The sequence below is a fragment of the Balaenoptera ricei genome, chromosome 11, assembly GCF_028023285.1.
Source record: "Balaenoptera ricei isolate mBalRic1 chromosome 11, mBalRic1.hap2, whole genome shotgun sequence".
Lineage (NCBI taxonomy): Eukaryota > Metazoa > Chordata > Mammalia > Artiodactyla > Balaenopteridae > Balaenoptera > Balaenoptera ricei.
In genome coordinates, this window is record NC_082649.1 from 43260285 (window position 1) to 43284996 (window position 24712).

A 24712-nucleotide genomic window follows, 5' to 3' on the forward strand; every position below is an offset into this window, starting at 1 on the left:
CCTCCTTGCCTCCTCTGTCCTCCGAATGTACGTTCTGTCCACTGTTCCCACAGTGGGGCTGCTCTGAAGGACTCAGCCTTGAGAGAGCTCTGTGTGGTTGAGACCATCTGGATGGAGCACATGATTGAACCCAGTTAAGGCCTCTCTATAAAATTTTAAGATTCTGGTGGGTGGGTGCGAACATCTAATTGTCTGTTGCTCACCCCAAACAAGTTCCTTGTATGTAAGTTCCTTTGCTTATTAAATCTGATACCTACCTATCTGGAGCGATCTGCCCCTTTTTTCAGACTCTCCTTGCCCTTTGTGTAAGGGACCAGTTTGCAAACCAACAGAGCCACCAAGTCTTTCTTGAGCTTAAACCATTTTTAGTCATCTTATATCAAAAAGAATAATTATCTCAACAAAATTTATAATATAAGCTTAGTGACTCAGTGCCTTTTAAAAGGAAATAATTGATTAATTTTATGGCATTATAATTATTGGTTAAATAATAACTAAGCCAGTGGGTGCAATATAACTGTTATTTGTTTATCTCTTGTAATATAAACCTCATATACATATTTAACATTTATAGCAACCATGGATACAGTCAGCCCATTTTACAGAGTAAATATAAATAACTTCTGATGGAAAGTCATTTACATACACCTACAGAGAAAAATAGGGTTATAATTTCAGTTTGTTGGACTCCAGAGTCTGTACTTTTCCATCATGCATTCTGAAAACAAAATACGCTATAACTTATTTTCTAGTGTAAATTAAATATGGACAATTGCAATCAACAACTCTCTCATTGTGTAACTGCGTACACACAAATGCTCCTCCCCCATCTCAAGATAGTCAGTTATCCATGGCTGCCTTTTCCTAGTTTCCTGTTATGCAGCATTTTTTTTACTTCTTAAGCATTCATTACAAAAATGTCTCAGGCTATTTTAAAAGTCGAAGCCTCAGGCTGTCCCCAGGTAGATGATGCGTTCTAGATTCTGGTGAGGAAGAGCACAATCTAAGTAAGAGGAGATAAATACTGCCTGTCCAGTCCACTAAGGCTGTTATAACAATATACTGCAGACTGGGTAGCTTACAAATTACAGAAATTTATTTCTCACAGTTCCAGGGACTGGAAGTCCAAGATCAAGCTGCCAGCACAGTCACCATCTCACGAGGACCCTCTTCCTAATTCATAGCTGACAACTTCTCACAGTGTCCTCACAAGGTGGAAGGAGCAAGGGACTTTCTGGAGGTTTTTTTTTAAAAACATTAATTCCACTCATGAGGGTTGCACCTCACGATTTAAGTAACCCCCAAATGGTCTACCTAATACCATCTCCTCTGGGGTTTAGGATTTCAACATATGAATTTGGGGGGACACAGATCTTCAGATCATAGCAATGCATCTCATTGAAGCTCAGAAAAATAGTGTCGAGTGGCAAATGTCGAGAAGTCATTCCGTACACATTGCCCTATTTGAAGTGTTAGAGGAACTGTGGCTAGAGCAGCACAAGTTTTAGGCACACTGGGGTTTGGGGCACCTGTAAAGAACATTTCTTGTTTGGAAAGATGAAGTACACTGGTTTGATCCTAGTGGAACTTGAATTCCCCATACGTTTTCCTGGGCTTTGCTTATGTCTTTTCTCCTTTTTCCTTTCCCAAAGATATAAAATTGCCTGAATGATGCTAATTAATGAAGTAGAAACTGAACCTTCTCAAGTGTCTAGGAAAATTTTGAGTTATAGTTGGGAGGTTTGTACACAGTTTAGCATTCTAGTTGAATGGAAAAAACCCCCAGCTCTTTCCTGATTGCACAGAGTATGTATCATTTCTTAGTATCTGGCTCTTGGGCTTTCTTGGAAGCATAATATCTGAGATCAGTACACTCAGAAGAGAATAATTGAATTTGGACCTAATTAGGAAAGTTCACAGCTCAGGAAAGATTGGTGAGGAAGTGGTGACAGGAAGCCGACTTGAATCAGTGATGTTTTTAGGAAGCAGGAGCAGAAGCTGAAGCCTTATTGTGGATAGTTACTGTTAAGAAGGTGGTCGGAGAAAGACATCTGCTTTTCTTCCAGGTGAACAGCCCCAAGCTGGCTACCATGATAGTTTTCATTTTCTTCGGTAAGTGAATTATTCTTCCGGTTTATCCGATTTCATAACACCAATTCTCCATGAACCAAATGCTGTCTCCTGTCACTTAACTGTCAAGCTAACAAATGTTTATAATATAAAGTATTAATTACAAATTTATACTTTAACATAGCTTCTTAATTTTGCAAAAATGTACACCTACTTTTACTCATTTATAGCTCCATAGAAAATGCACAATGTGAGAACTGCATTAACAGCTCAGGTTGTTTCTTTTTTATATATAGAATAATCCAATCACTTTAAATAATTGATCAGGATTTATAGAATTGACATCTGTACTAGAGCCTTTTAGAAATGAAACCTTCCAGTACCTATTTACAAGTTATAAGATGACAAATTTTGAATTATTATCTATTTTTCTTTGGTATTAAATTGAAATGAGATTAATTTAAACCATTCAATTTCCCTGATTTTAGCTGTTAATATTTAATAAGAAGGAGGCAGTTAGTAGAGTAACACAACACGACATCAAATGCTTCTTCACATTTCAGTCAATTTTTGTAACCTAGAGATAAAGTGTGAACTTATCTCTCTTGTCTTGGGTAGTGTGAATGCATTGTAAGATGTTAGTAAAAAATAATGTATACTTAAAAGTAGAATCTATGAAGATCTACTTGTTATATGTGTTATTGGAGAAGCTATTTATATTTTCATCAGCATGCAGTAGAATCTACAAATTGCATTCAGAAAAAGGGATAGTTAAAATTGTAGCTGAATATTAATAATTTACTCATTAAAACAAAGCCAGTGTATTTTCTGCTTACTCTCTGCTAATAGATATTGATGAATAAAGGCATACTTGTGGGCAAGAAAACAAAGAAGTTTATTTCAAATTATGTTGGAAGTCAAAATAAATCTAGTCAAAGAAAATAAAGGCAAGAAAGAAGAAATCATTTATATATTTTCAGGTTTGGGGGGGTTTAAGTAATCGTTATTCAAAATTTTGTTCCTTGTATTTATTGCTAATAATGTTTCCTTATTTCTATGATTTATAATAAGGAGAAATCCAGGAAACTTTAATTTTTGTAGATCAGGCAGCAATATAATGAATCACACAAAATAAATTACAACCTCATTATGGCCCCCATTAAAAAGGTAGTGATGGCCTCTTGTTTTCAACTTTCACTTCTAAATTAACCTAGACACTAGGTTGCATGAATGAGGGAAATCGTACCTAACACTGTTAGGGTCAAAATTGTGCTATTTGATAGGTTTAATCAATATTTCCCATAGTGTGTGCTTCAGAATATTTGTTCAACATCATTTAAATAGGCTTTGTGATGCGGGAAAGTTCTGCAGCCAAAGAAATGTGAGACATAGTGAATTTTTAAAACAAAGCATTTAATAGCCTAATGAGTCTTATACGTCTTTAAAGGGTGATAAAATGTGCAATATTCTCCATCTTATTTATTTTAAAATAGAACCTGTTTTTCACCTAGCATTTCAAGATGATCCTTGAAAACTCCTGTCTTAAATACATGGCCAGAAATCATTGTCAGGAATGGATAAGATTCTGGAAAGCTGAAGTTATTTTGATTTTTCTGGGCCAAATCATTGAAGTGGTTTTCCTACTTTATTCAGTATTTCTTCTGAGTGGAAGGTATGGAAAATCATGTAAAACAATCAAGATGATTATTCAACCTAAAATTTTAAATATGAAAGAAAATAAAACACATTTGGGAAAGATAATATGTAGAATTCATTAATGATCATTGCACTGAGATACAAGTGAGGTTTGATGATATACCCAGGAGACCACCACCTATAAGCTTCCTGAGAGAAGTATTCACAAGATAATAGTGATCAATGGCAAATGAAACTCTAGTTGCTTATAAATTGACTTTCTGACATGAAATCCCTACTTCAGGATCTTTGGTAAGCTGGATTGAAATAAGTAACCTTGGGCCAGAATGGAAGTGGCTCTCTCTCTTTCTCTAGGCTTGCTAACCTAGAACAGGAGCTTGGCTAGATGAGGTTATCCGTGAACACATGAAAACACGGAAAGCTGATATGTCAATTTCCACTCTAGCCCTCAACAAGAAAAATGTGACCAAGTCACACGCATGGGCTAATCTCCAAATGCAGTGACTCAGCCAGTAATACATATGATCCAATCAGTTTTCATGGATTCTCCTTAGGAGAAGAGGTTTGGAAAGAGGTAAGATTTAAAAAAAAAAAAAAAGATGCTGTGGCTTAACTTGAAGCCTATAACTCTATGTTGTGACAAGTCATCCATAATAACATCATCTTTTTAAAAATTCAAATAATTTGGCTGTGATTAAGACATAGCTTGAGGTCTCTTGATTATAGTTAATATACTGTCTCTAGAACTCAGTTGTAATTTCCATATTTTTCTATGGATTGATTAAGCAAGTGTCAGTTTGTATGCTTGCAGAATTTGAGTAATTGGAACAATATACTAAATTAACATTGCTACTTTCTTGATATTTTAAAAAACTTGCTGGAACCTTTTCTTTTCTACCCAAAATAACTTGTAAATATCTGGAAGGTGTTATATTTATTGAATATTAAGAGTTATTTATATATAACTCATCCATAAAGAACGATTCAAGTTGGTTAAGTCAATATGCATTAATTGAATATGTATGATCCATCATTGTGTTGATGATAGGGATACGATCATGAATTAATGCCTGCTGAGTAAAACCCCAGAACCCAGTGGTAAAGACAAAAATAAATACACACTTTCATTATGGAACAATAAATGCTATAGTCGGGAAATTCCCAAGACTAGTGAAACAGATGAGGGGTGTTGAATTCAATTTGAATGTAGGAAAACAGGTATTGAATTCAGGGAAAGTTTCCTTAAAAATAGGTAGTTATTGCGTCGAGTCTTAAATGACAAAAAAAGGTTTATTCCAGAGTAAAAAGAAAAGGAGTGTCATACAGTAAATGCTCAGAGGTACAAGGCAGCATGGAGCATCTGAGAAACTATAAATGCTCGAGCACCTCCAGATTGCACATGATGAAGAATAGGAGAGTCATGCTAAGAGGAACCATCCAAAGGATGAAGCAGAGAAACAGCAGGACTAGATTGGTGCATGAGGCAGATTAGGGGGTGTAAAGAACCTATCTGAATAAGATAGAACTGGAGGCAGACTGACTAACTGGTGAGTTGGTCAAATATTCAAAATGAGAATCAATGAACCATGCAAGAGTGGATATGGGAGAGTAAAACTGAGGATAGAAAAGTAACCTATCATGAACCCAAGGTTCCCAGTGTGGGTGCCATTGTGAATGGTGAAATTGCTGATGAAGTAGGATGGTCCAGCAGGGAGTGATGACGAGCAGAACAATACTGATGATAATATTGTCTGGAAGTGTGTCTGGAACATTTAGGTGGAGATAACAGCATCTGTAACTGGAATACTGGAAAATATGGGATTGAATTATATATCTGAGAATCATCAGTCTAGATATTTTAGTTAAAACCATAAGTACATGGAATTGTCCACAGAAAGGGTGTAAAATGAGAATAAGAAAAGCCTGAGGACAGAACCTAAGCTTCAAATATACTTTAATAGAAAAGTAAGAGGATTCTGGGAAGAATTCTAACTGTGGTTAGAAAATATCAAATGAATAAGTATCAAGAGAATTAGAAGAGAGGGTTACCAAAAGAAAAGAGTTTCAAGAACAAAATGACAGTGAAATGCCCAATGATAAAAGTAAGCAAGATGAAGTCTTAAAACTATTAAATTTGATGTTATGGAGATGATTGGAGCATTTTTCAAAGTAGTTTCAATGGAGCAATAGAAATAACAATAAATTAAAAGTTGAGAAATGAATAAGCAGTAAGAAAGAAAGAGGGCAAATACAGACTTTTTATTTAAGAATCTTATATAAGAGAAACAGAGATCTGTAGCTAGAGGGGAGGTTAAGATCCATTCCAGACTTGTAATAATTTTATCACATTTCAGTTTTCATAATTCTGGTCTTGATAATTAATAACTTAGTTTTGAGGCAAATAACTGCCATATTGCTGTTGTTTTTGTTGTTCTGTTATTGTTGTTATTCAAGCTGTGGGGCTATGCTTGGACAATGAGTCCACTTCCCAAACCATTGATTGCACCTATTTAAGAGAACTCTGCCTAAGTGATGCAGATGGATGTAAACATGCCTGGAGAATAATGGAAGATGCCTGCAATGTGTCAGGTAAAACACGCTCTATACTAACATAAAAAGTTTAAAACATACTCAAATAATTTCTTTTTACAGAGATAAAAATAGAATTTTTTCTTTTCTTTCACTATCCTAGGAACTAAGTTTTTTCTCTAAATACCTTACTTAAACTTGGTATTCAAGTGATTTGCCTACAACTACTTATTAGTGAATTTAGATACAAAAGACTATTCTTAAATTACTCAAGGGCCCTAATGCATTGACACTGCAGGCAACTTTATGCAGGATTTCAGATTACTTTTTTACTTATCTCACCAATGTTACAATTATACACATGCCTCTCAGAAGCATGGCAAAAATTTTTCAAATAAAATGTTCTTTTGCTTATATGTTACTATATCAGGATAACATAGGAAGATAACATTTGTCACAATCAAACACATTATTTATTTGCATGTACATAACATGAGTTTCATGTTTTTGCAACCTATACACTATTTTCCATTCCAACTGTGTCAAGAACAAGTTAAAACATATCTTTATTTTTAACTAGTCCTACATTCCAAACATTTGAGAGGAGGCCCAATGGGTAGAGAATATGAAGATTGGAAAGTCACTGTCATTTGTTTAACAGAAAAAAGAAGTACTGAATATATCAAGTAACTGAATATATATTGAATGAGAGCATTATAGTAAGACTCCATTCACTAAAAATAGATAAACTTATTATGTAAGGGGACATTGCCCTAATATTATTATGACATAACTTTTCAAAAAATCTTACACTAACATAAAAAGTTTTATCAACTTGCATAATGAATATGATAAAACCGTAAAAACCCAATAAACTTTCTGGCATATTCAGTAAGAGAAATCCAAAGTGAAAAATAAAAATGTATTCTTTCATGACTCACTTTGCTACTCCAACCATTTCATGAAGAATAAATTCTGTACTGCTCACGACCCTTGCCTATCTGCCTGTGCTTCCTCTACCTCCCAAAAATGTAAGGTGGAGTGTGTTGGGTTAAGAGGCAACCACCCATAGTTCTAACAATGTCAACATTCACAACCTCCAACATCAGAGCTCCTGTCCAGCCACAAGATTTCAAGGAATTACATAGGATGTAGACAAGGAGCAAGATTTCCTTTTCTTCCCTGCCCTTGAAGGGAGTACATGCAATGTTCATACGCCAAAGAAAGTTATAGGTCTCTAATCCAACATTCTCATTACAGTTCAGGAAAAGAATTTCAATTGCAAGTTTTCTCAAATAACATAATAATATTAAGATGAGAATAAAGGACAATGACAAAAAAAAGTCTGTTATTTGTTTTGATGGTGAAGCTCCTTGTTACATTTTATAAGGCAATTTAAAATATCACATTCAGCGTGTCATGAATTATAACATATTTATTGGTTTCAGTATACAAATAGCAAGTCATTTGCAGTGAATGGTAAATTTGCATAATTATACCATGCATGAAGTTGAAATAGAAATATTCTCAAATACACAAGTGAAATGTACTCAAGTAGTTTTATTCAGAAAAATGAATAAAAGAAAATTGTTGGGTAGATGAATATGGCTTTTTTAATTAAAGCAGGACATGAAATATTGGTAATTATGAAAGAGGACCACATCTTTTTCCATGATAAATTTAGAACCACTTGCTTGTCTCTTATTATTATCTTGGAATGACATGTAAATAAAATAAGATTAAGACCAAACAGCTAATACAATTGCTAAACTGACAAAATAGCTAAGATTACAGAGCATTCTGGTCACCTCGTGTAAGGGCAGCCTTGATTATTATTAAAGAGAAAAAGTTGGCATTCTAAGTGGGGACAAATCTCCTTTAAAATACAGAAAGTTTTATTCTATTTTAGAAAGTAAATATTGGGGGAGAAAACAGTAGAAATAGTTTTTGCTTGAAAAGTCAATTATATGGACATGCTGTAGCAACCCCAGATAATTTCATTCTAATAATGATTTACTAAAATTAATGCGTTAAAAGCTTTGGGTAGGGGGAGGCTCCTTAAAGCTTTAATGTATCTTGAGTAGGAGGCCTCAAAAATTATATTCAGATTAATATCTAGAGTGTTATATGTTTGACTGTGAAATCCAGGCAACCCCTGCCAGATGAAGGATTCATCCAGCTGTAATTTAAGTATCCGGTCTTTAGCAGAAAGCAATTTCCAATTTAAAAATTGTCTCTGCTCTGATGACCTCTACTGTACCATTAAGAAATTGCTTGGAAAAAAATGCATCAACAAATCAGGTAATACATTGTTATATGAAACATTTACTGTCATTGAAAAGCAAAGTACAATGTCAAAATGAACCACATCTATGTAATTTGATGAACTCTTGTTTTTTCTGGTGACTTGATTAATTCTTCATGTGATTTAAGGTTCTGTGAGCTGTAGATCTCAGTAAGTGCATGCCATATTTCTGTAATTGCTAACCACAATTTCAAGCTTCATTCTATTATAATTCATTTGTATTATACATTCACTCATTCAATACCTATATTTGTGAGGCTCACTATGGCTTTGCACAAGACTTAAATGATAGAAGATAAATAAGGTATCATTTTTGTTGGTAAAGGATACAGGGTCTCCTGAGGAAGACCAAAGTATAACCACTTACCCAGAATTATGCTTGCCTTTGGATAGGAGAACTTGATTATTTAATATGCATTTATTTATTGTCTACTCAAAGTGCCAGCCTGATGGTGAAGTAGTGGTAATCAAGCTTGTCGACATGTGTCCTGAGCTTGCAGAAAGATTTTCCAAGAGATACGTGGGATCCAATAGTCTTAATGTAATCAATTTCCATATCCTCAATGTCCCTATGTACCTTCTCCGAAAAGTGATCAGCTTGGGAATACACCTGTTTTCATAGAGTTCTCACCTCTTCTTTCAGAATCCTCCTTCCCCCACTTTATAAGAGAAGGGTTTACCTCTCATCTATCTTGAATGGTTTCATTGCCCAACCCATCCAATCATTACTGGACAGTTTTCTGTTCCATAATTTTGCCTTTACCAGAATTTTATATGAATGGAATTATACAACATGTAGCCTTTTGAGCCAGTGTTCTTTTATTTAAAATAATATATTTGCGATTCATCAAAAAATTTGTTCTCTTTTTTGATGAGTAGTGTTCCATTGTATGGTTATTCCATAAATTGGTTATCCATTCACCCCTGAAAGTCATTTGCATTGTTTCCAGATTTTTAGAGATTATAAAGCTGCTATAAATAGTCACATATAAGATTTGTATGAATATAAGTTATTTCTCTTTGGTAAAAATGTATTGGGTCATATAGTAAAGTGTATGTTTAACTTTATAAGAAGCTTTAATACTATATTTCAAATTTGAAGTAACCATAAATGTGTGAAAGTTCCAGTTGCTCCACATTCTCAGAAGCACTCTTTTTTTTTTTTTTTTGCCATTCCAAAACCTATTTAATGGTATCACACTGTAGTTTTAATTTGCACTTAAATAATAATAATGTTGATCATATTTTCATGTGCTTATGTGCCACCTCTATATATTATTTGGTAAAGTCTCTCTCCAAAATTATGTAGTTTAGGTTCTATATTTAGGTCTATGATGCATTTTGAGTTAATTTTTTATATGGTGCAAGCTATGGGTCAGATATGTTCTTTTGCCATATGGATATCTAATTGTCCCACCACATTTGCTGAAGATATTTTCAATTTCACTTTTCTCAAAAGATCACTAGGCTGTATATTGCTGGCTCTACTTCCTGATTTTCTTTTCTGTACCAATTACCCATATTTCTATACTTTTGCTAATATTCCACAGTCTTATTTATTGTAATTTCATGGGATATCTTGAAATAAAGTAGTGTAATTCCTTTAATTTTTTCCTTTTAAATAATTGATTCAGCTATTCTCCTTCTTTGCTATCCCATATAAATTTTACAATCAGCTTGTCAATGTCTACAGAAAAATCCTGCTGGCATTTTGATTTGGCTTACCTCAAAACTATAGATCAATTTGGGTAGCATTGACATATTTACTATGCGAGTTTTCAAATCAATGAACATGGTATATCTCTCCATGTATTTAGGACTTCTTTGATTTCTTTTATCAATATTTTGTACTTCTGAATATAACAGTTCTTACATTTTGTTAAGATTTACAGATATGCTTCACTTTTTTGATGCTGCTGTAAAGGGCACTTTATTTTACATTTTAATTTTCAATTGATCATAGCTAGTATACAGAAATACAATTGACATTTTATATGGACATTTTACAATTGGCACTTTATATGGACATTTTATAGTTCTAAGGGGTTTTGTTTGTTTGTTTGTTTTTTTGTTTTTTGTAGAATCTATAGGATTTTCTACATAGATAGCCTTGTTATCTACGAATAGAGAATAAAGAGAGTTTTATTCTTCTCTTTCCAATCTGTAAGCCATTATTTCTTATTCTTGCTCTATTGTTCTGAGTAGAACTTCCAGTATAATATTAAATAGGATTGTTTGGTGTGGCCATTTTTGCATTTTTACCTATCTTAGGAGGGATGCATTCGGCTTTGCACAATAAAGAATGGTTTTTGCAGTAGGTTCTTTGCAGGTTCCCTTTATCAGGCTGAGGAAATTCCTTTCTATTTCTAGTTGGCTTAGAGAATTTTTATCATGAACGGATAAGTAGATGTTAAATTTTGCAAATGCTTTTTCTGCCTCTATTGAAATGATCATATGTTTACTTCTTTAGTGGAATTTGGTAAATTTTATTGTTGATTTTTGAATGTTGGATACAGCCCTTCATTCTGAGGCTACATCCTGCTCAGTCATGATGTATTATTGTATTATTCTTTTTATATATTGTTGCATTCAGTTTGCTAATATTTTGTTGAGGGTCTTAAATCTATGTTCATGATGCATACGGCATGTTATTCTCTTTTCTTAGCAAGTATTTGTCTGATTTTGTTGTCTGGGTAATGCTGTCTTCAAAATGAGTTAGGAAGTATTTCCTTCTCCTCTAAATTCTAGAATAATATACAAAGAATTGGCGTTATTTTTTTCCTTAAGTGTTTAATTCAATTTACCAATGAAGATATCTGTGCTGTTCTTCACTGGAAGGTTTTTAAATGTTCAGTGTGTTTAATTGTTACAAGACTGTTCTATTTCTTCTTTTGTAGTTTGTCTTTCAATGAATTTGAAAGACATTTGTTGGATTTATGTTGAATTTTTATTTTTAGAGTTTCCATTTTACCCTTTCTTTTAGTTTCTATCACTCTGCTAAGTTGTTCCTAATATTCCCAAGTTGTCCTTTAAAAGTCTGAAGAAGTTCAGGTGATGTCCTCATTTTTGTTCAAGTACTGAATATTTGTGTCCTTCTTTCTCTCTCTTTCTGTGTCTGTTTCTCTGTATTTCTCGCTCTGTCTCTGTCTTTTTTCTCTCAGTCTTTCTCAATTTTGCTCGACATTATTTCTTTTGCGTTTGATTTGACTTGAAATTGATCCTCACTTTTTAGTTTCTTAAGATGAAATCTTAACAGTGATGTAAGCATCTCATTACATGAATCTCCTTCCAAGTGCTGTTTTAGTCACATCTACTAAATTTAATATCTTGTGTTTTCATTTTTATTTATTTCAAAATATTTTCTTATTTCCCTTCTGACTTTTCTTTTGATTCAAGATTTATTCATAATACCATTGTTTAATTTCCAAATATTTGAGGATTTCTTAGATATCTTTGTTATTCATCTAATTCCAATAGCATTAGAGAACATATTGTGTATGGTCTCAATTCTTAATGAAAATGATAACTGCCAAATATCACCTATATAATGTGATACACGTGAGGTGATACACGTGAGATTATACACACACAATTACACACTTGAAGTTATACAGGAAGAAATAATGGAGACTTAGAAGCCTTCATAGAAGAAATAACAGACTTGGGCTTTTTAGCGTGATCTGGGCTCAATAGGGAGATGAAATAAAATGGATGTTCTAGACAGAGGAAGTAGAATGAAGCAGAAGACATTGGGGAGCAACACATTCTTGGTAAAGCTGGATTATAGAACAGAGGAGTCTTAGGAGATACTGGAAAGAATCCAGATATTAATAAGAAGGAGGAACTTATTAAACTTACATATCTTTCTAAGGAGATTAGACTTCAAACTGTTGTTTTGAGGAACTACTAATGCATTTTAAACAGAAGACTACAGAATCAGTATTTTGAAGGATATCGTTTGTTGGCAGTGGTGTAAAGGATGGAATGGAGGCAGGGAAGGATGCAGGCCTAGGATATTAGTTAAAAAGCCATCAGAAGAGTTGAGGAGAGAGGTGACTCATGCCTAAACTACCACACTGGTGCTGAGGACTGTAAGGATAAGAGATATTTAAGAAATATTTATAAATTACAATCAATAGGAGTTGGTTTCCATTGGATATGAGGAGTATGGAATGTTGTTAAATGTGTGATAGAAGCTGCTGGCTTGAGACAAGGGTATTGCTGTACACGGAGACAGGACTGGGGGCAGAAGTGGTGAGTTATATTTGGAGAGTTTGCATTGGGAGGGCACACTATGGCACATTCATATTAGGAATGTTAGTATTTTGCTTTACATTTCACATGATGAATATATAGTTTAAAAAAAGCAATGATGGAGTGGACCTCATCTGGCTGGCGTTTGGAAACATGGGTCTCGCACTGAGGAGAGTATCCTAAAATAGACATATAGATTTGGGAGTCAATGGTTTGTAAGAAACAGATACAAGCATGCAGGAGGATAAGACTGGCCAGGAAAAGATATGACTGGAGAATACAAGTATTTTGATAACAACATTTGCAATCTAGTTGATGAAACCACAAGGAGGTTTTTAAAGACAGGAAAAACAAAAACTACAGGAAGAATTTTGAAGCCAGTGAAAGAGAGAAAGACACAGAGGAAATAATCGACAATTATAAATGCAGAGAAGTCAAATAGGAGATAGACTAAAATGTCATTAGTTAGCTAATGAGTAGGTCTTTACTAGTTTTAGGCTGAAGTAGACTGAAACGAAAGTGTATAGAAATACTAAAAATATTTATAGACTTTTGTTTCAAGATAGTAGGGCTAGTTCATTTATATCTCAATGACCATTTCTATCAGACCAAGATGCTGGCAAAATGTAGTTACCAGACACAGGTACATACAAATCTAGAGCAGTTAAACTGAAATCAGTTCACATTTAAACCATTTTTTTTCCATAATAAATACTTGTTAAATGCTATTCTGTGGTAATGTTGATAAGCCAGGAATATAGAAACCCTGTACAGAAGACCTGAATGATCTCACAAATGCACTTCATGATGGACCTGGCCTGATCATGGTGTTTACCCAGAGCATCAGCTGCTTGCTTATAATTTAGCTCAGAGTGGAAAAGGAAATGATAATTGAAATCTTATTATTTCATCCTATTTCAACTGCAGCATCCTCCACCAGCTCTTTGGTCATCACTCCAACAAGATATGATGCCTCTCTCTCTCTCTCTCTCTCCCCCTTGTATTCCCAAAACATTTCTCAACATATAACAGACGTGCACTTTTCTATTCTTTATTATAGATTATAAACTTCTTGAGCAAATCAGCTTTGACATTTCTTCCTTTTTTTTTTCTTAATATGATAAACTTTCAACATAGTGCCTGACACCTAGTAACTGATCAATAAATATATCATTTATTTTTAATTTTAAACACATTTTGAGCATCTAAATTATATATTTATTCATAAGATATTTATTATTCAGTTAATATGTGTAGATATCATATAAATGCTGGAGGATGGAAATAAAGATGGGTTAAGACAGTCTCTGCTCTTGGTTAGCTAAAAACATAGCAGAGTAAAATTGGCATTTAGCCAGATTATTTCATTTAGCCTTGATTATTAAATATAAATATATATATAAATACTCATACATATATGTGTACTATAAAAGAGATGGACGTTTAGACAGATTTATAGATTATTTCAAAATATATAATTACCAATATAATAGAACTAATTATATGAGGATGGCATTAATTCACATACATCCCATCCACACCAGCCTGCATATGCTGGCCAAAAGGGGTAGGAGAGATGTTCTATGTTCCAGTAGAGAAGCCTGATTTAAATAATTATAGCAATCCATGTGAGCTGTTGTTTGATAAATGTGCAAAACTTTATCACAGTGTGTGTCTCCAAACCCATGCAGTACAGAAGCTGTACTCTGAACAGTGCTTCTAAGAATGTCCTGGCAGTTTTTAAGTAAACATTTTCATATCATGAAATAGATTGTATTATTTTTATCTTGCATGAGGCATTTGTAAAAACTAAGATATAAGAAAGCTCATTTAATAAACAAAAGAGAACAACCTTTTTTTTTTTTTTTTTTTTTTTTTTAAAGAGATGAATACCCCAGGGGAAAAAGTTACTTTGGAAGAATGGTAGGGTCAAGGAAGTTTTCATTGTGGAGATCCACATGAAGGACCTCAGAGGAAGATGAGACATTTTAGAATTAGACGGTATACTTCTGAAAGCTTAGGTTAAGCAAGTAAGGATTCTTATATTGAGGTTGTTTTTCTTATCTTTTTTCTATAAAGTTTATATAATTATGTGCTTATTGGAACTCTCTAGCAGAACATGCATTCTCTATGAGGATATAACCCCCAAGGGGTGAAAATTGGTTCTTAGGGGTGAGCAAAAAACCTCTCACTTATATATAAAGCATAGATATACATACAATCCCTAAACAGATGCACGATATATCTGTGGAATTAAAATTTCACGAGGGGGTAAGGGAATTAGGAAAAAACTGTCTAAGAATGCTTCTTAAAGGGGAAATAATGAAAAACTGTGGAGAAACAATTTAGTATAGGTACATTTCTAGGATGAAATGGAAATTCACAAAATTTTATAGAAGAGAAATAATGGACTATAAGTATTTTAAGTTACACATGATTTCTACCAATCATCATCAAAATGTAATGAAAAGATGAAATAAATGAAGATAAAATATTAAATGAAATTGAGCATTACCATTATGTTTAGTTACATAAACTATAAATAATCAATATTTTTATTTCAATTTTTTAAAAAAATTCAAGATCATTTGTAATAGCTCTCTTGCAATATTTTATTTCAATGGCTTTTGAAAGACAATAGATATTGGTATATTTATAAAAGATATGTCTATACACTTTTTAGAAAACATTAAAAGGTCATAATATTTAATTTTTAGTCATTTTTTATTTGTAGAAGAATCAGCACTGTCCTCATATTTGGCTGCACAATCCAACATCACACAATGGCTCCATCAGAAAGATAAGTCATTAATGATTGAAAAAAAGAGCTACTGCGTCATGGCAGCACGTATCTGCCAGGAATCTGAACATTGTGCTCTTTTGTATGAAAATTTTAAGAAAACCTGTGGGAGGGAATCAGAGCAATGCAAAACCCTTGATGGAAGCTACCTGTGTGCAGCGTTAAGAGAAAGTCTGAAAGAAACAATCTTGTGGAATTGTCAGTGCAATGACCCTTCAGAAGCAAAATGCATTGAAATTTGGAAAAGCTTGTTTGAGGACATTTGTATACAGGATGCTCAGATGAATCCAGTTCCAGCCTTCAGTGAAGACAATGAAGATGAATTCAACCTAGACATTGTTTCAGGTCAGTATTCAAGGGAGGAATTTGGGGACCTTAAGTATAATCACGAATATGAGTTGACTAAAGACTTTGCTCTGCCATTTCTGCCTGTGTTTCTCTTAGACAATGAAAATTAAAATACATAATACTATGACTATGTCTATGTCTAAATACTATGATTATGAAGAAAGACATAAATGCTAAAAGGTTTTAGAATAATGTGAATTTTATTCATTAATTTATTCATTCATTGAACAAATACTTGTGAGACATTGACAATGTGCTAAGTCCTAAGTCTGGTGCAGCAGGATCAAAACAACAACAACAAAACTGTCCTTCATTTAAGAAGCTTCTTATTTTTTAGGGGATTTAAAAAATTAAAGAAATAGATAATGCAGTAAGGGATGATGATTTATTTACTTAATAGATATTTCTTTGAGTGCCTACCATGTCCTAGGCCATGTGCTAAGATCTGGGGAAAAAGCAGTAAACAAAATGAACAAAAATCACAAAAACCATTTCTCTCTAGAGCTTTATATTCTCAGTTGAGGAGTGTCTTGGTGAGTTTCCCTGGAAACAGACTCTGAGACAGAGGTTTGCATACAGAGTAGTACTTGGCTGAGGGCTCAGGAACAAAATCTAGAAGTGAGAAAAACAGGATTAGGTGGAGGGAGAAATTGAAAGGCAAGACAATGATCACAACAAACAGCTGATTCCACAAGATGTTTGGCTCTGTAATGGCCTTTTAGAGATCTTGCCCACTGAGACACAAGAGCTGCTCCTTTGAGCCCCTCTCATGGACTAGCCCTTAGTTAGGAGCTGTCCCCTAGAAAAGTCTGCCCCCTTGGATGTGGCAACTTTCTTTGGATGAGGCAATGCTGGAAAAGGACCAGCAACTGGGGAAATGAATACTGGGATCACCAAAAGGGGGGTCTTAGTAGTGGGCTGTAGCATCCAGTAAGAGGAAATTAATAGGATAAAAGATTTGAAGATGTGTATTTTAAACAGTATGAGTGCTACCAAAGGGGAATCATGGCGGGGGGGAGCAATAAATTAGGAGCTTGGGATTAACATACACACATTACTATATATAAAATAGATAACCAACAAAGACCTACTGTATAGCACCTGGAATTCTACTCAATATTCTGTAATGGCCTATATGGGAAAAGAAACTGGAAAAGAATGAGTATATGTATATGTATAAATGAATCACTTTGCTGTAGAGCAGAAACTAACACAACATTTTAAATCAACTATATGCCAATAAAATTAAAAAAAATAAAATTAAAAAAAAATAAACAGTATGAGTGCTAAGGAGAAAAATAATACAGGTAGGGAAAAAAGAAGTCTGAGTTGGTGGTTTGTAATTTTAATAGGATGGCCAGAAAGTTGATCTGAAGAAATTAATGTTTGAGTAAAGATGGAAAGAGGCAAGGGAATGAGTCATGTGGGTATTTAGGGAAAGAACACTTCAGGCAGCAGAAACACAAGCTCAAGTTGAGCTGGGGATAGTCTGGAAGGTTGAGGAAGAGCAAAGAAGACACTAGAGGTAGAGTCGAGAGAGGAGGGGGAGAGATGCAGGAGATGAGGCCAGAAATAAAACAGGGGCAGGATCATGAAAGGCTTTGTAGGTCATTTCAAAACCTTTGGCTCTTATTCTGAGTGTTACAGGAAACCACTGAAGGATTTGAGCCAAGGAAGTGTCACGGTCTGATCTACATTTTTAACAGGATAATTCTATTTTTTGTGTTGACAAATGACTGAAGAGAAATAAGGCCCAAGTAGGAAGACCAGTTAGGAAGCTTTTGTAATGATGGGTGATGGACCAGTGTTGACAGCTGTCAGATTCTCGATATGTTTTGATGTGAATGGATCATATGGGGATGCAAGGGGAAAAAAGGATTCAACATTGACGCCAACGTTTTTGTCCTGAGTAATTAGAAGGATGTGGTTGCCATTATTTTCACTGACTAACATGGGAACAACTACAGGAAGAAGAGGCTTTGGTGTGGACAGAGGAGAGGTCAGGAGTCAGTTTGGGACACGGTAAGTGAGAAATATTTGTTAGATATCCAAGTGAAGAGATCAAGTAGACAGTTCTAGGTATGAAATTGATATCTAAATTCATTGCATGACACATAGAAATGAGATCTGTACTGTAGCTATAAATTGGGGGTCATTCACTGATGGATAGCAAATGAGACCATGTCACTAAATGAGTTCAACAGAGAAATGCATGGTGTCTTGGACCAGAGTGGTAGCAGGGTGAAAAGATATCAGAGTCTGCATATATTTTGATATTAATGGATCAAGAAGCGGGAACAGTGTGCATTTTTTAATGTGTATGATCTTACAACGCAGATGGAGGTCTGGTGGGTGCATGTTTCTCTGTGTTCCCACGACATACTGCCCTTTAGCTCCTTTTCAGCAATTAAGCTACTGTTTAAAATATTCTCTGGAAAATGTGTATATACCTATGTCTGCACCATACAGAATTAGGATTTAATGTGCAGAGAATTTATTATAATGCATTACTCATATTATATAAAATAGCATGGGTCCATGATAGAATTTGTTTCCCCATGGTAAAAGAATTGTTTTGTTGTTTTTGTAACAATTACTCATATTGTGAGTGTATTAGTCTGCTTAAGCTGCCCTAGTTAAATACCAGAGGTTGGGTGGCTTGAACAACAAAAATTAATTTTCTCATCATTCTGGAGGCTGGAAGTTCCAGATCAAAGTCCAGCAGGGTGAGTTTCTGGTGAGGGTTGTTTTCCTGGCTTGTAGATTTCCTGGCTCCTTGCCATGTCCTCACAGGACATTTCCATGGGGTGTGTGTGTGTGAAGAGGGAAGAGTGAAGAAACTCACTAATGTCTCTTCTTATGAGGACACAAATCCTACCAGATCAGGGTCCCACTCTTAGGGCCTCATTTAATCTTAATTACTTCCCCAGAGACACCATCTCCCAATACAGCCACACCAGGAGTTAGGGCTTCAACATATAAATTTTGGAAGGAGACAAAATTTAGTTCATAACAGTAAGTGAACTCAGTTTCTTGAATATGTTTTAATCAGTGGCACAGCCATACCAAACACTCCCAAAGCAGAGCTATCATAGAAGGTCTAGCCTAGACTTTTGTATGTCACAAAAGCTGTAGAACTCTCTGAAATTTGCTTATTGGGATTTCATTCAATATGGAATAGTAGCACAGAAGAAGGAACATCCCAGAAACACAGGAGATTGTGTTCCAGAAGAGACAGTGATTCTTGAGCTGAGAATTAACCAGTAGAAAAATGAAAAACCATGTATAATGAGAACAGATGGAACAAGGAGTCTGGAAAGGCTGTGACACACCGGGGGGTAAAAAGAATTTTCTTATGATTGTACCATCATATATGTGCAGCAGATGGGCAGGCAGGGAGTTTGGACAGACAGCTCAAGTCAGGACAAATTGAAACTTGAAGAGACACTTATGCCATAACAGAAGTCAGTATCTTAATAGCCAATGGCAAAAATTGAATTTTTATTTTAAAATGAAAATCTGATAATTCTATTCTATCACTTTATGCATATGTCTATTAGTGCTCTATCTATTTTATTTTCATTTTGTTTGTGTGTCTCTATTTCCTAATAGGTTTAACAATAGGGACTGCCGATTTGTCTTCAATATGGCACCTGGTATATAGTAGGGACTCAACCAATGCTTCTTTTATTTTCTTTTTTTTATAAAGTTATCTTTGAAAGAAAGAACAATTAAATGAGATTTTTAAATGTCATTATTTTAATTGAAGTATAGTTGATTTACAATGTTGTGTCAACCTCTGCTGTACAGCAAAGTGATTCAGTTATACACATACATACATTCTTTTTTTAAAATATTCTTTCCCAATATGCTTTGTCACAGGATATTGAATATAGCTCCCTGTGCTATACAGTGGGACCTTGTTTTTTATCCATTCTAAATGTAACAGTTTGCATCTACCAACCACAAACTCCCGCTCCATCCCTCTCCCTCCCCTCTGGTGATCTAGTGGTTAGGATTCAGCTCTCTCAACCAATGCTTCTTGAATGAAATGTTTTAGCATTAGATGGTCACCAAGTTCACTTCCATCAATGAGAGTCTTCAATTCTGTACTTACAATTCCTAAAAACTCTGGGAGGCTAAGATAGAGGTGGAAATAGTCTTTAAATTGCTTTTCAATCTAATTAAGACCTTACTGGGAAGAGTTTTTTGGTTCAGACAATATTCCTTCTGTTCTTTCTCTCCAGACAGACTCTTTGTTTACTTCTGAGCACATGGCCTAGTCATTAGCATTTGTTTAAATCTTCCAGTAACTGGATACTCAGAGCAGGGCTGTTGAACTGACTTGAATGATATTTCAGGGGTTTATTTTTCTTCATCTGTACCTCACTAATTTTGTGTATCAAGGATTAAATAAGGGTTACATGAGCTTATATGTACTTTTGCTTGATTATTCACTCATAAAGGTAGTCCACATTCTCCTATTAAATTTAGAATATTGTTCACTAATAAAATAGTCTCTTTGTTTTCCTTCTAGATAACATGAAAGAGGATAATAAATTCAAGTGGAATCTAACTACTCTTTCCTATCATGGTAATGTTTATAAATTGTTATTTTGATCTGCATGGTAAATACTGGACAGTATAATTTAAAATGTAGTTACTAGGCTTCTTAAAGATATGCCATTACAAAATAAATTGTGTGGATTTTTTTATCATTCTAATACTACGAAATGCAACAAAATCAAATCAACTATACTCCAGTAAAATTTTAAATAAATAAATAAATAAAATTTTAAAAAAACAAAAAATGGCAACAAAATCATTGCATTTCTTCCACTCATGTGACAAGACATCTGTTTTGCCCATCCATCGTTTACTCATAGTTACGCTGAAGAATACTTTACAATTAAAACCAAAGACTAGGTCGTCATTAAATTTCATAGATATTTTGATCATGTAAATTAAATTGAGGTCTTTTTGTGTATGTGGATGTGTTGGGGGCGGGGCACTCACACATACCTGTGTTTTCCAGAATGTGAACATTTTTATATGTTGGAATAACTACAGCCTTTAGTCAAGATTTCCCCCCCAAATAAAAAGTGCAACAGAACAAGAACGTTTTGATTCGAGCCACTGAACGCACCATTAGCTATATAGCTGAAATGCAATTTCTGAAGATTTACTGTTTACATTTGAGAAACTTGGACTCAAGAATTATTTTCTGCAGCTCAGTTTTGGCCCTACACACTTCCCATCACTTCTGGATCACAATACATAGCCAGTGCAGATGAAAGATGATGCAAATAGTCCACTATTCAGGTCCCAGTAAGTTCATACTAACTCTAAGGGAAAAAGAAGGAATGTTTGCCAAAAATAACACATGGGTACATCATTGTATTTTGCTCATGGACTTCTCACAGTGTTTTGCAGAATCTGTATGTACAGCTTTTTGTTTACTTTTCCACGACCTGGGCATATCATTGCTTTTAGGAGTCAGAGGGATCAAGTCCTGTTTGGAAGTGGCGAAGGAGTGTGTGGCTGATGTCCTCTGTAACACACAGTTGGCCCTTTACCTGAAAGCTTGCTCAGCAAATGGAAACCTGTGTGATGTGAAACACTGCCAAGCAGCCATCCAGTTCTTCTATCAAAATATGCCTTTTAACACTGCCCAGATGTTGGCTTTTTGTGACTGTGCTCCCTCTGATGTACCTTGTCAGCAGTCCAGAGAAGCTCTTCACAGCAAGCCATGTGCAGTGAACAGAGTTCCAGCCCCAACTTGCCTCGATATAATTCACAGCTGCCAAAATGATGAATTATGCAGGTGAGTAAAAACACGCATACCTTACTTTCTGATTTTGGAACCTTATTTGTTACAGTCTAGTCCCAACACTTGATCTCATTACATTAGCTAGAGTTCCCACCATCATCCAACATGATGTAAATAAAGCCAGACAATTCATAGTTTTGAATCCATGGTACATGTGTAGTATCCTTTTCGAAATTCAAATGCAGAATATGTTTTTGGAATACAAGAAATTCAGTTTGTCAGGATTGGGTAGTCATGAAATAGCATTATTAAAATTTCATATTCAAGTGAGACTCATGAATTGCTTAATAGACATGTCTTGTATGTCAGTTTTATTATTGTTTTTTTGGGGTGTGATTACATAAGGCTGTTAAATGTCATAGAATTTTGATGAGGTGACTCTTTAAACTTCAAAATAAATATTTTGTGTCTTAGGCTGGAGATGAGGAAGGAGCAAGAGTTTGGATTTCCCCAACACACGTGTGCCATGGTGTCAGGAATGCACCCTTTCCCCTCTTCCCAACCTCTCACCCTTAATTCTCAAGGCAATGATGTTAGTCACGTATTTGTTTTTTCAAAAAATAATTACCAGGCACTTACTACTATTTTAGGTATCAGGGTACAAGATACAAAAATGCATGCCCTGTGGAGCACACACACACACACACACACACACACACACGTGCAATAAGGGGAAATGTGAATGGGCAGAAAGAGTGAAATAATTGCAGTGCAAATGGGGTGACCCCAGTAGAGACATTTTACCAGTCGAATAAGTGAGAAAATGAGCTTGTCTCAGTAAATACTGGAAAGAAGAGATACCAAACAAAAGGACGAGCCAGTGCTGAGGAAGAAATGTGTGTGGCATGATCTCAGGCAAGGAGGGTAGAGTGCACAAGGGGAAGAGGAATAGGAGAATGGATTTACTCAGAGAAAGAAGAGCGGTACTGGGAGATTTTGAACAGAGGTGTGAATGATGTGCTCACTTATTAAAATTTCCACCTGGCTGCTAGTTGAGACTAGACTTTACCTTTGCAGGTAACTCCTCTTGGAAACCATAAATTGAAACCAACACCTTGGCTTTCTCTTCTCCTCACTGTGGTCTTAATTAACATATTTCCTTATATATTCAAGGCGAATTGATCTTTTGTGTGGTAAGAAAACCACAGTTAAGTGAGCCTCTTTGGACACGAGTCAGAAGATGGAGGAAAGAAAGAGGATACTGAATAAACTTGATGAATCAAAACTACCTGTAACATTGATATTATCACGTTAAAGGAGCTTTATTTAACAACCAGCATTAATTGGGATGAAGCTTCTGCTTCTTCTTGGGATAATTACCCCAAGAAATTCATATTAATTTGTTTGCCCAGTACCTTCTATTAGGGACTATTTTATTTAATTGTATTTAAATGAATAAAAGTCCATATATAGCAAATCCCTTTAAAGGTCAAAATAAACATTTAGTGTGGAGAAGTGGCTAGGTGTGATAGCTCAGGGAAAGATTGTCACATTTGTCACCTTGCTTGAACCACTGGCAAATGAGATTTAATGACATCACTTCCTGAATGAGCTGATTCTTGGTGAACCGCTTTCCTTCCACCTTTTAACTATCCTCACACTTTTACTGTCAGTCATTCCAACTTGCAAAGTAGCTGCAGATCTTGTAAACATTTGTCAAAAAAAGAGAACTGCTTCCCTATAACACACATTCTGTAAGATAAAGGGTAAAGATCTCAGCAGAGTGCTAAAGCATTGACTATATTTTTTTGCTTCAACTTATACAGAATGTCAAAGTTCTTAAGAAAGTTTTATTTGTGGATCTTTTCCTGCAAATGTTTATCAGTTATTTTAAGTTTTACTAATTATTTCTCTTGAATGAATAATAAAATTAACAATAAAAATATTTTTTACAATGAAATTAAAATTTTTCAAACTCATTTATATCTCAAAAATCCTTGTTCAGTGTACTATTATATTTCATTGATTCAAAGATGCAAAATTTTTGCACATTTTAATATCCCTAACATTTTTGGAATGCATCTTAAGCTCAATGACCAAAAAAAAAAAAAAAGTATTAAATTAAAACAATAACAACTGCCAACAAGTGATTTTAGTTGTAATAAAATAATTGTATCTCCTGTAATCAATGAAATGTGGTAAAAAACATTTGATTGCACTATTTTTCTCATATCACAAGTAAAATATTACTGTCTATCATCTATCTTCACTAACAGTGAAACCAAATAACATTTTACCCAGCCAGAGGACACTTTTTTTTTTTTAAGTAATCCCTGTAAAAATGCCAGATGTCTCCATGGATGGTACCAAGCTTTACCTGAGTCCAGTGCCAGGGCCCCGGATATTCTACGTCATTATCTTGGAGTTATTAGTACTCAATTTTCTCAGGATGATATATCTGAGTTTCCCTATCAAATACCATATTTTAGTGTTGAGTGATGGGATCTGCTGCTACAGTCCTTGAGAAGCCCTGTGATGGATTCTGAAACACACACTTTTGCATGAACCTCACTTTGGCATCAACACCTCCTCAGACTGGCTGATACAGAGTTGGTGATTTTCCTCCACAAGGACTCCTGGGTTTCACAACCTCTCCAAAGTGCTTGGTGCAGGGTCTGGAACACGATATGCTCTCAAAAGACTTCATCTCGTTTCCCTCCACTTTTGAATATCTGTACTTCTTAATTTTTATAATGTTTTAATATACAGATACATGTCTCTTCTTATGTAATTCCTGTCTTTTATGTATTAATTCAGGGAGTCAGGATTGTGTGTCTTTTTCTTTTCACCATGTGCAAATAGTCTCTGAATGAACACTTTATATAGGTGATGGAAATATTATACAATATTAGTTGTCAAGATGAAAGACAAATTCTGTCATTTTCTCAAGCAGATTTTGCCTTAGGGAGATTTCCAGTAT

General features: G+C 34.7%; 1 protein-coding gene across 1 annotated transcript in view; it reads left to right on the forward strand.

The window, feature by feature from the left end:
* The first annotated feature begins 1867 nt into the window (after positions 1–1867).
* Positions 1868–24712, forward strand: part of GFRAL (GDNF family receptor alpha like) — a 59853-nt gene continuing 37008 nt past the window's right edge. Inside the window, 6 exon segments of the mRNA XM_059937539.1 lie at positions 1868–2112; positions 6181–6315; positions 8404–8556; positions 15549–15959; positions 20500–20556; positions 21456–21786. Of these exon segments, the coding sequence (XP_059793522.1) occupies positions 2091–2112; positions 6181–6315; positions 8404–8556; positions 15549–15959; positions 20500–20556; positions 21456–21786 (1109 nt within the window). The 5' untranslated portion in view covers positions 1868–2090.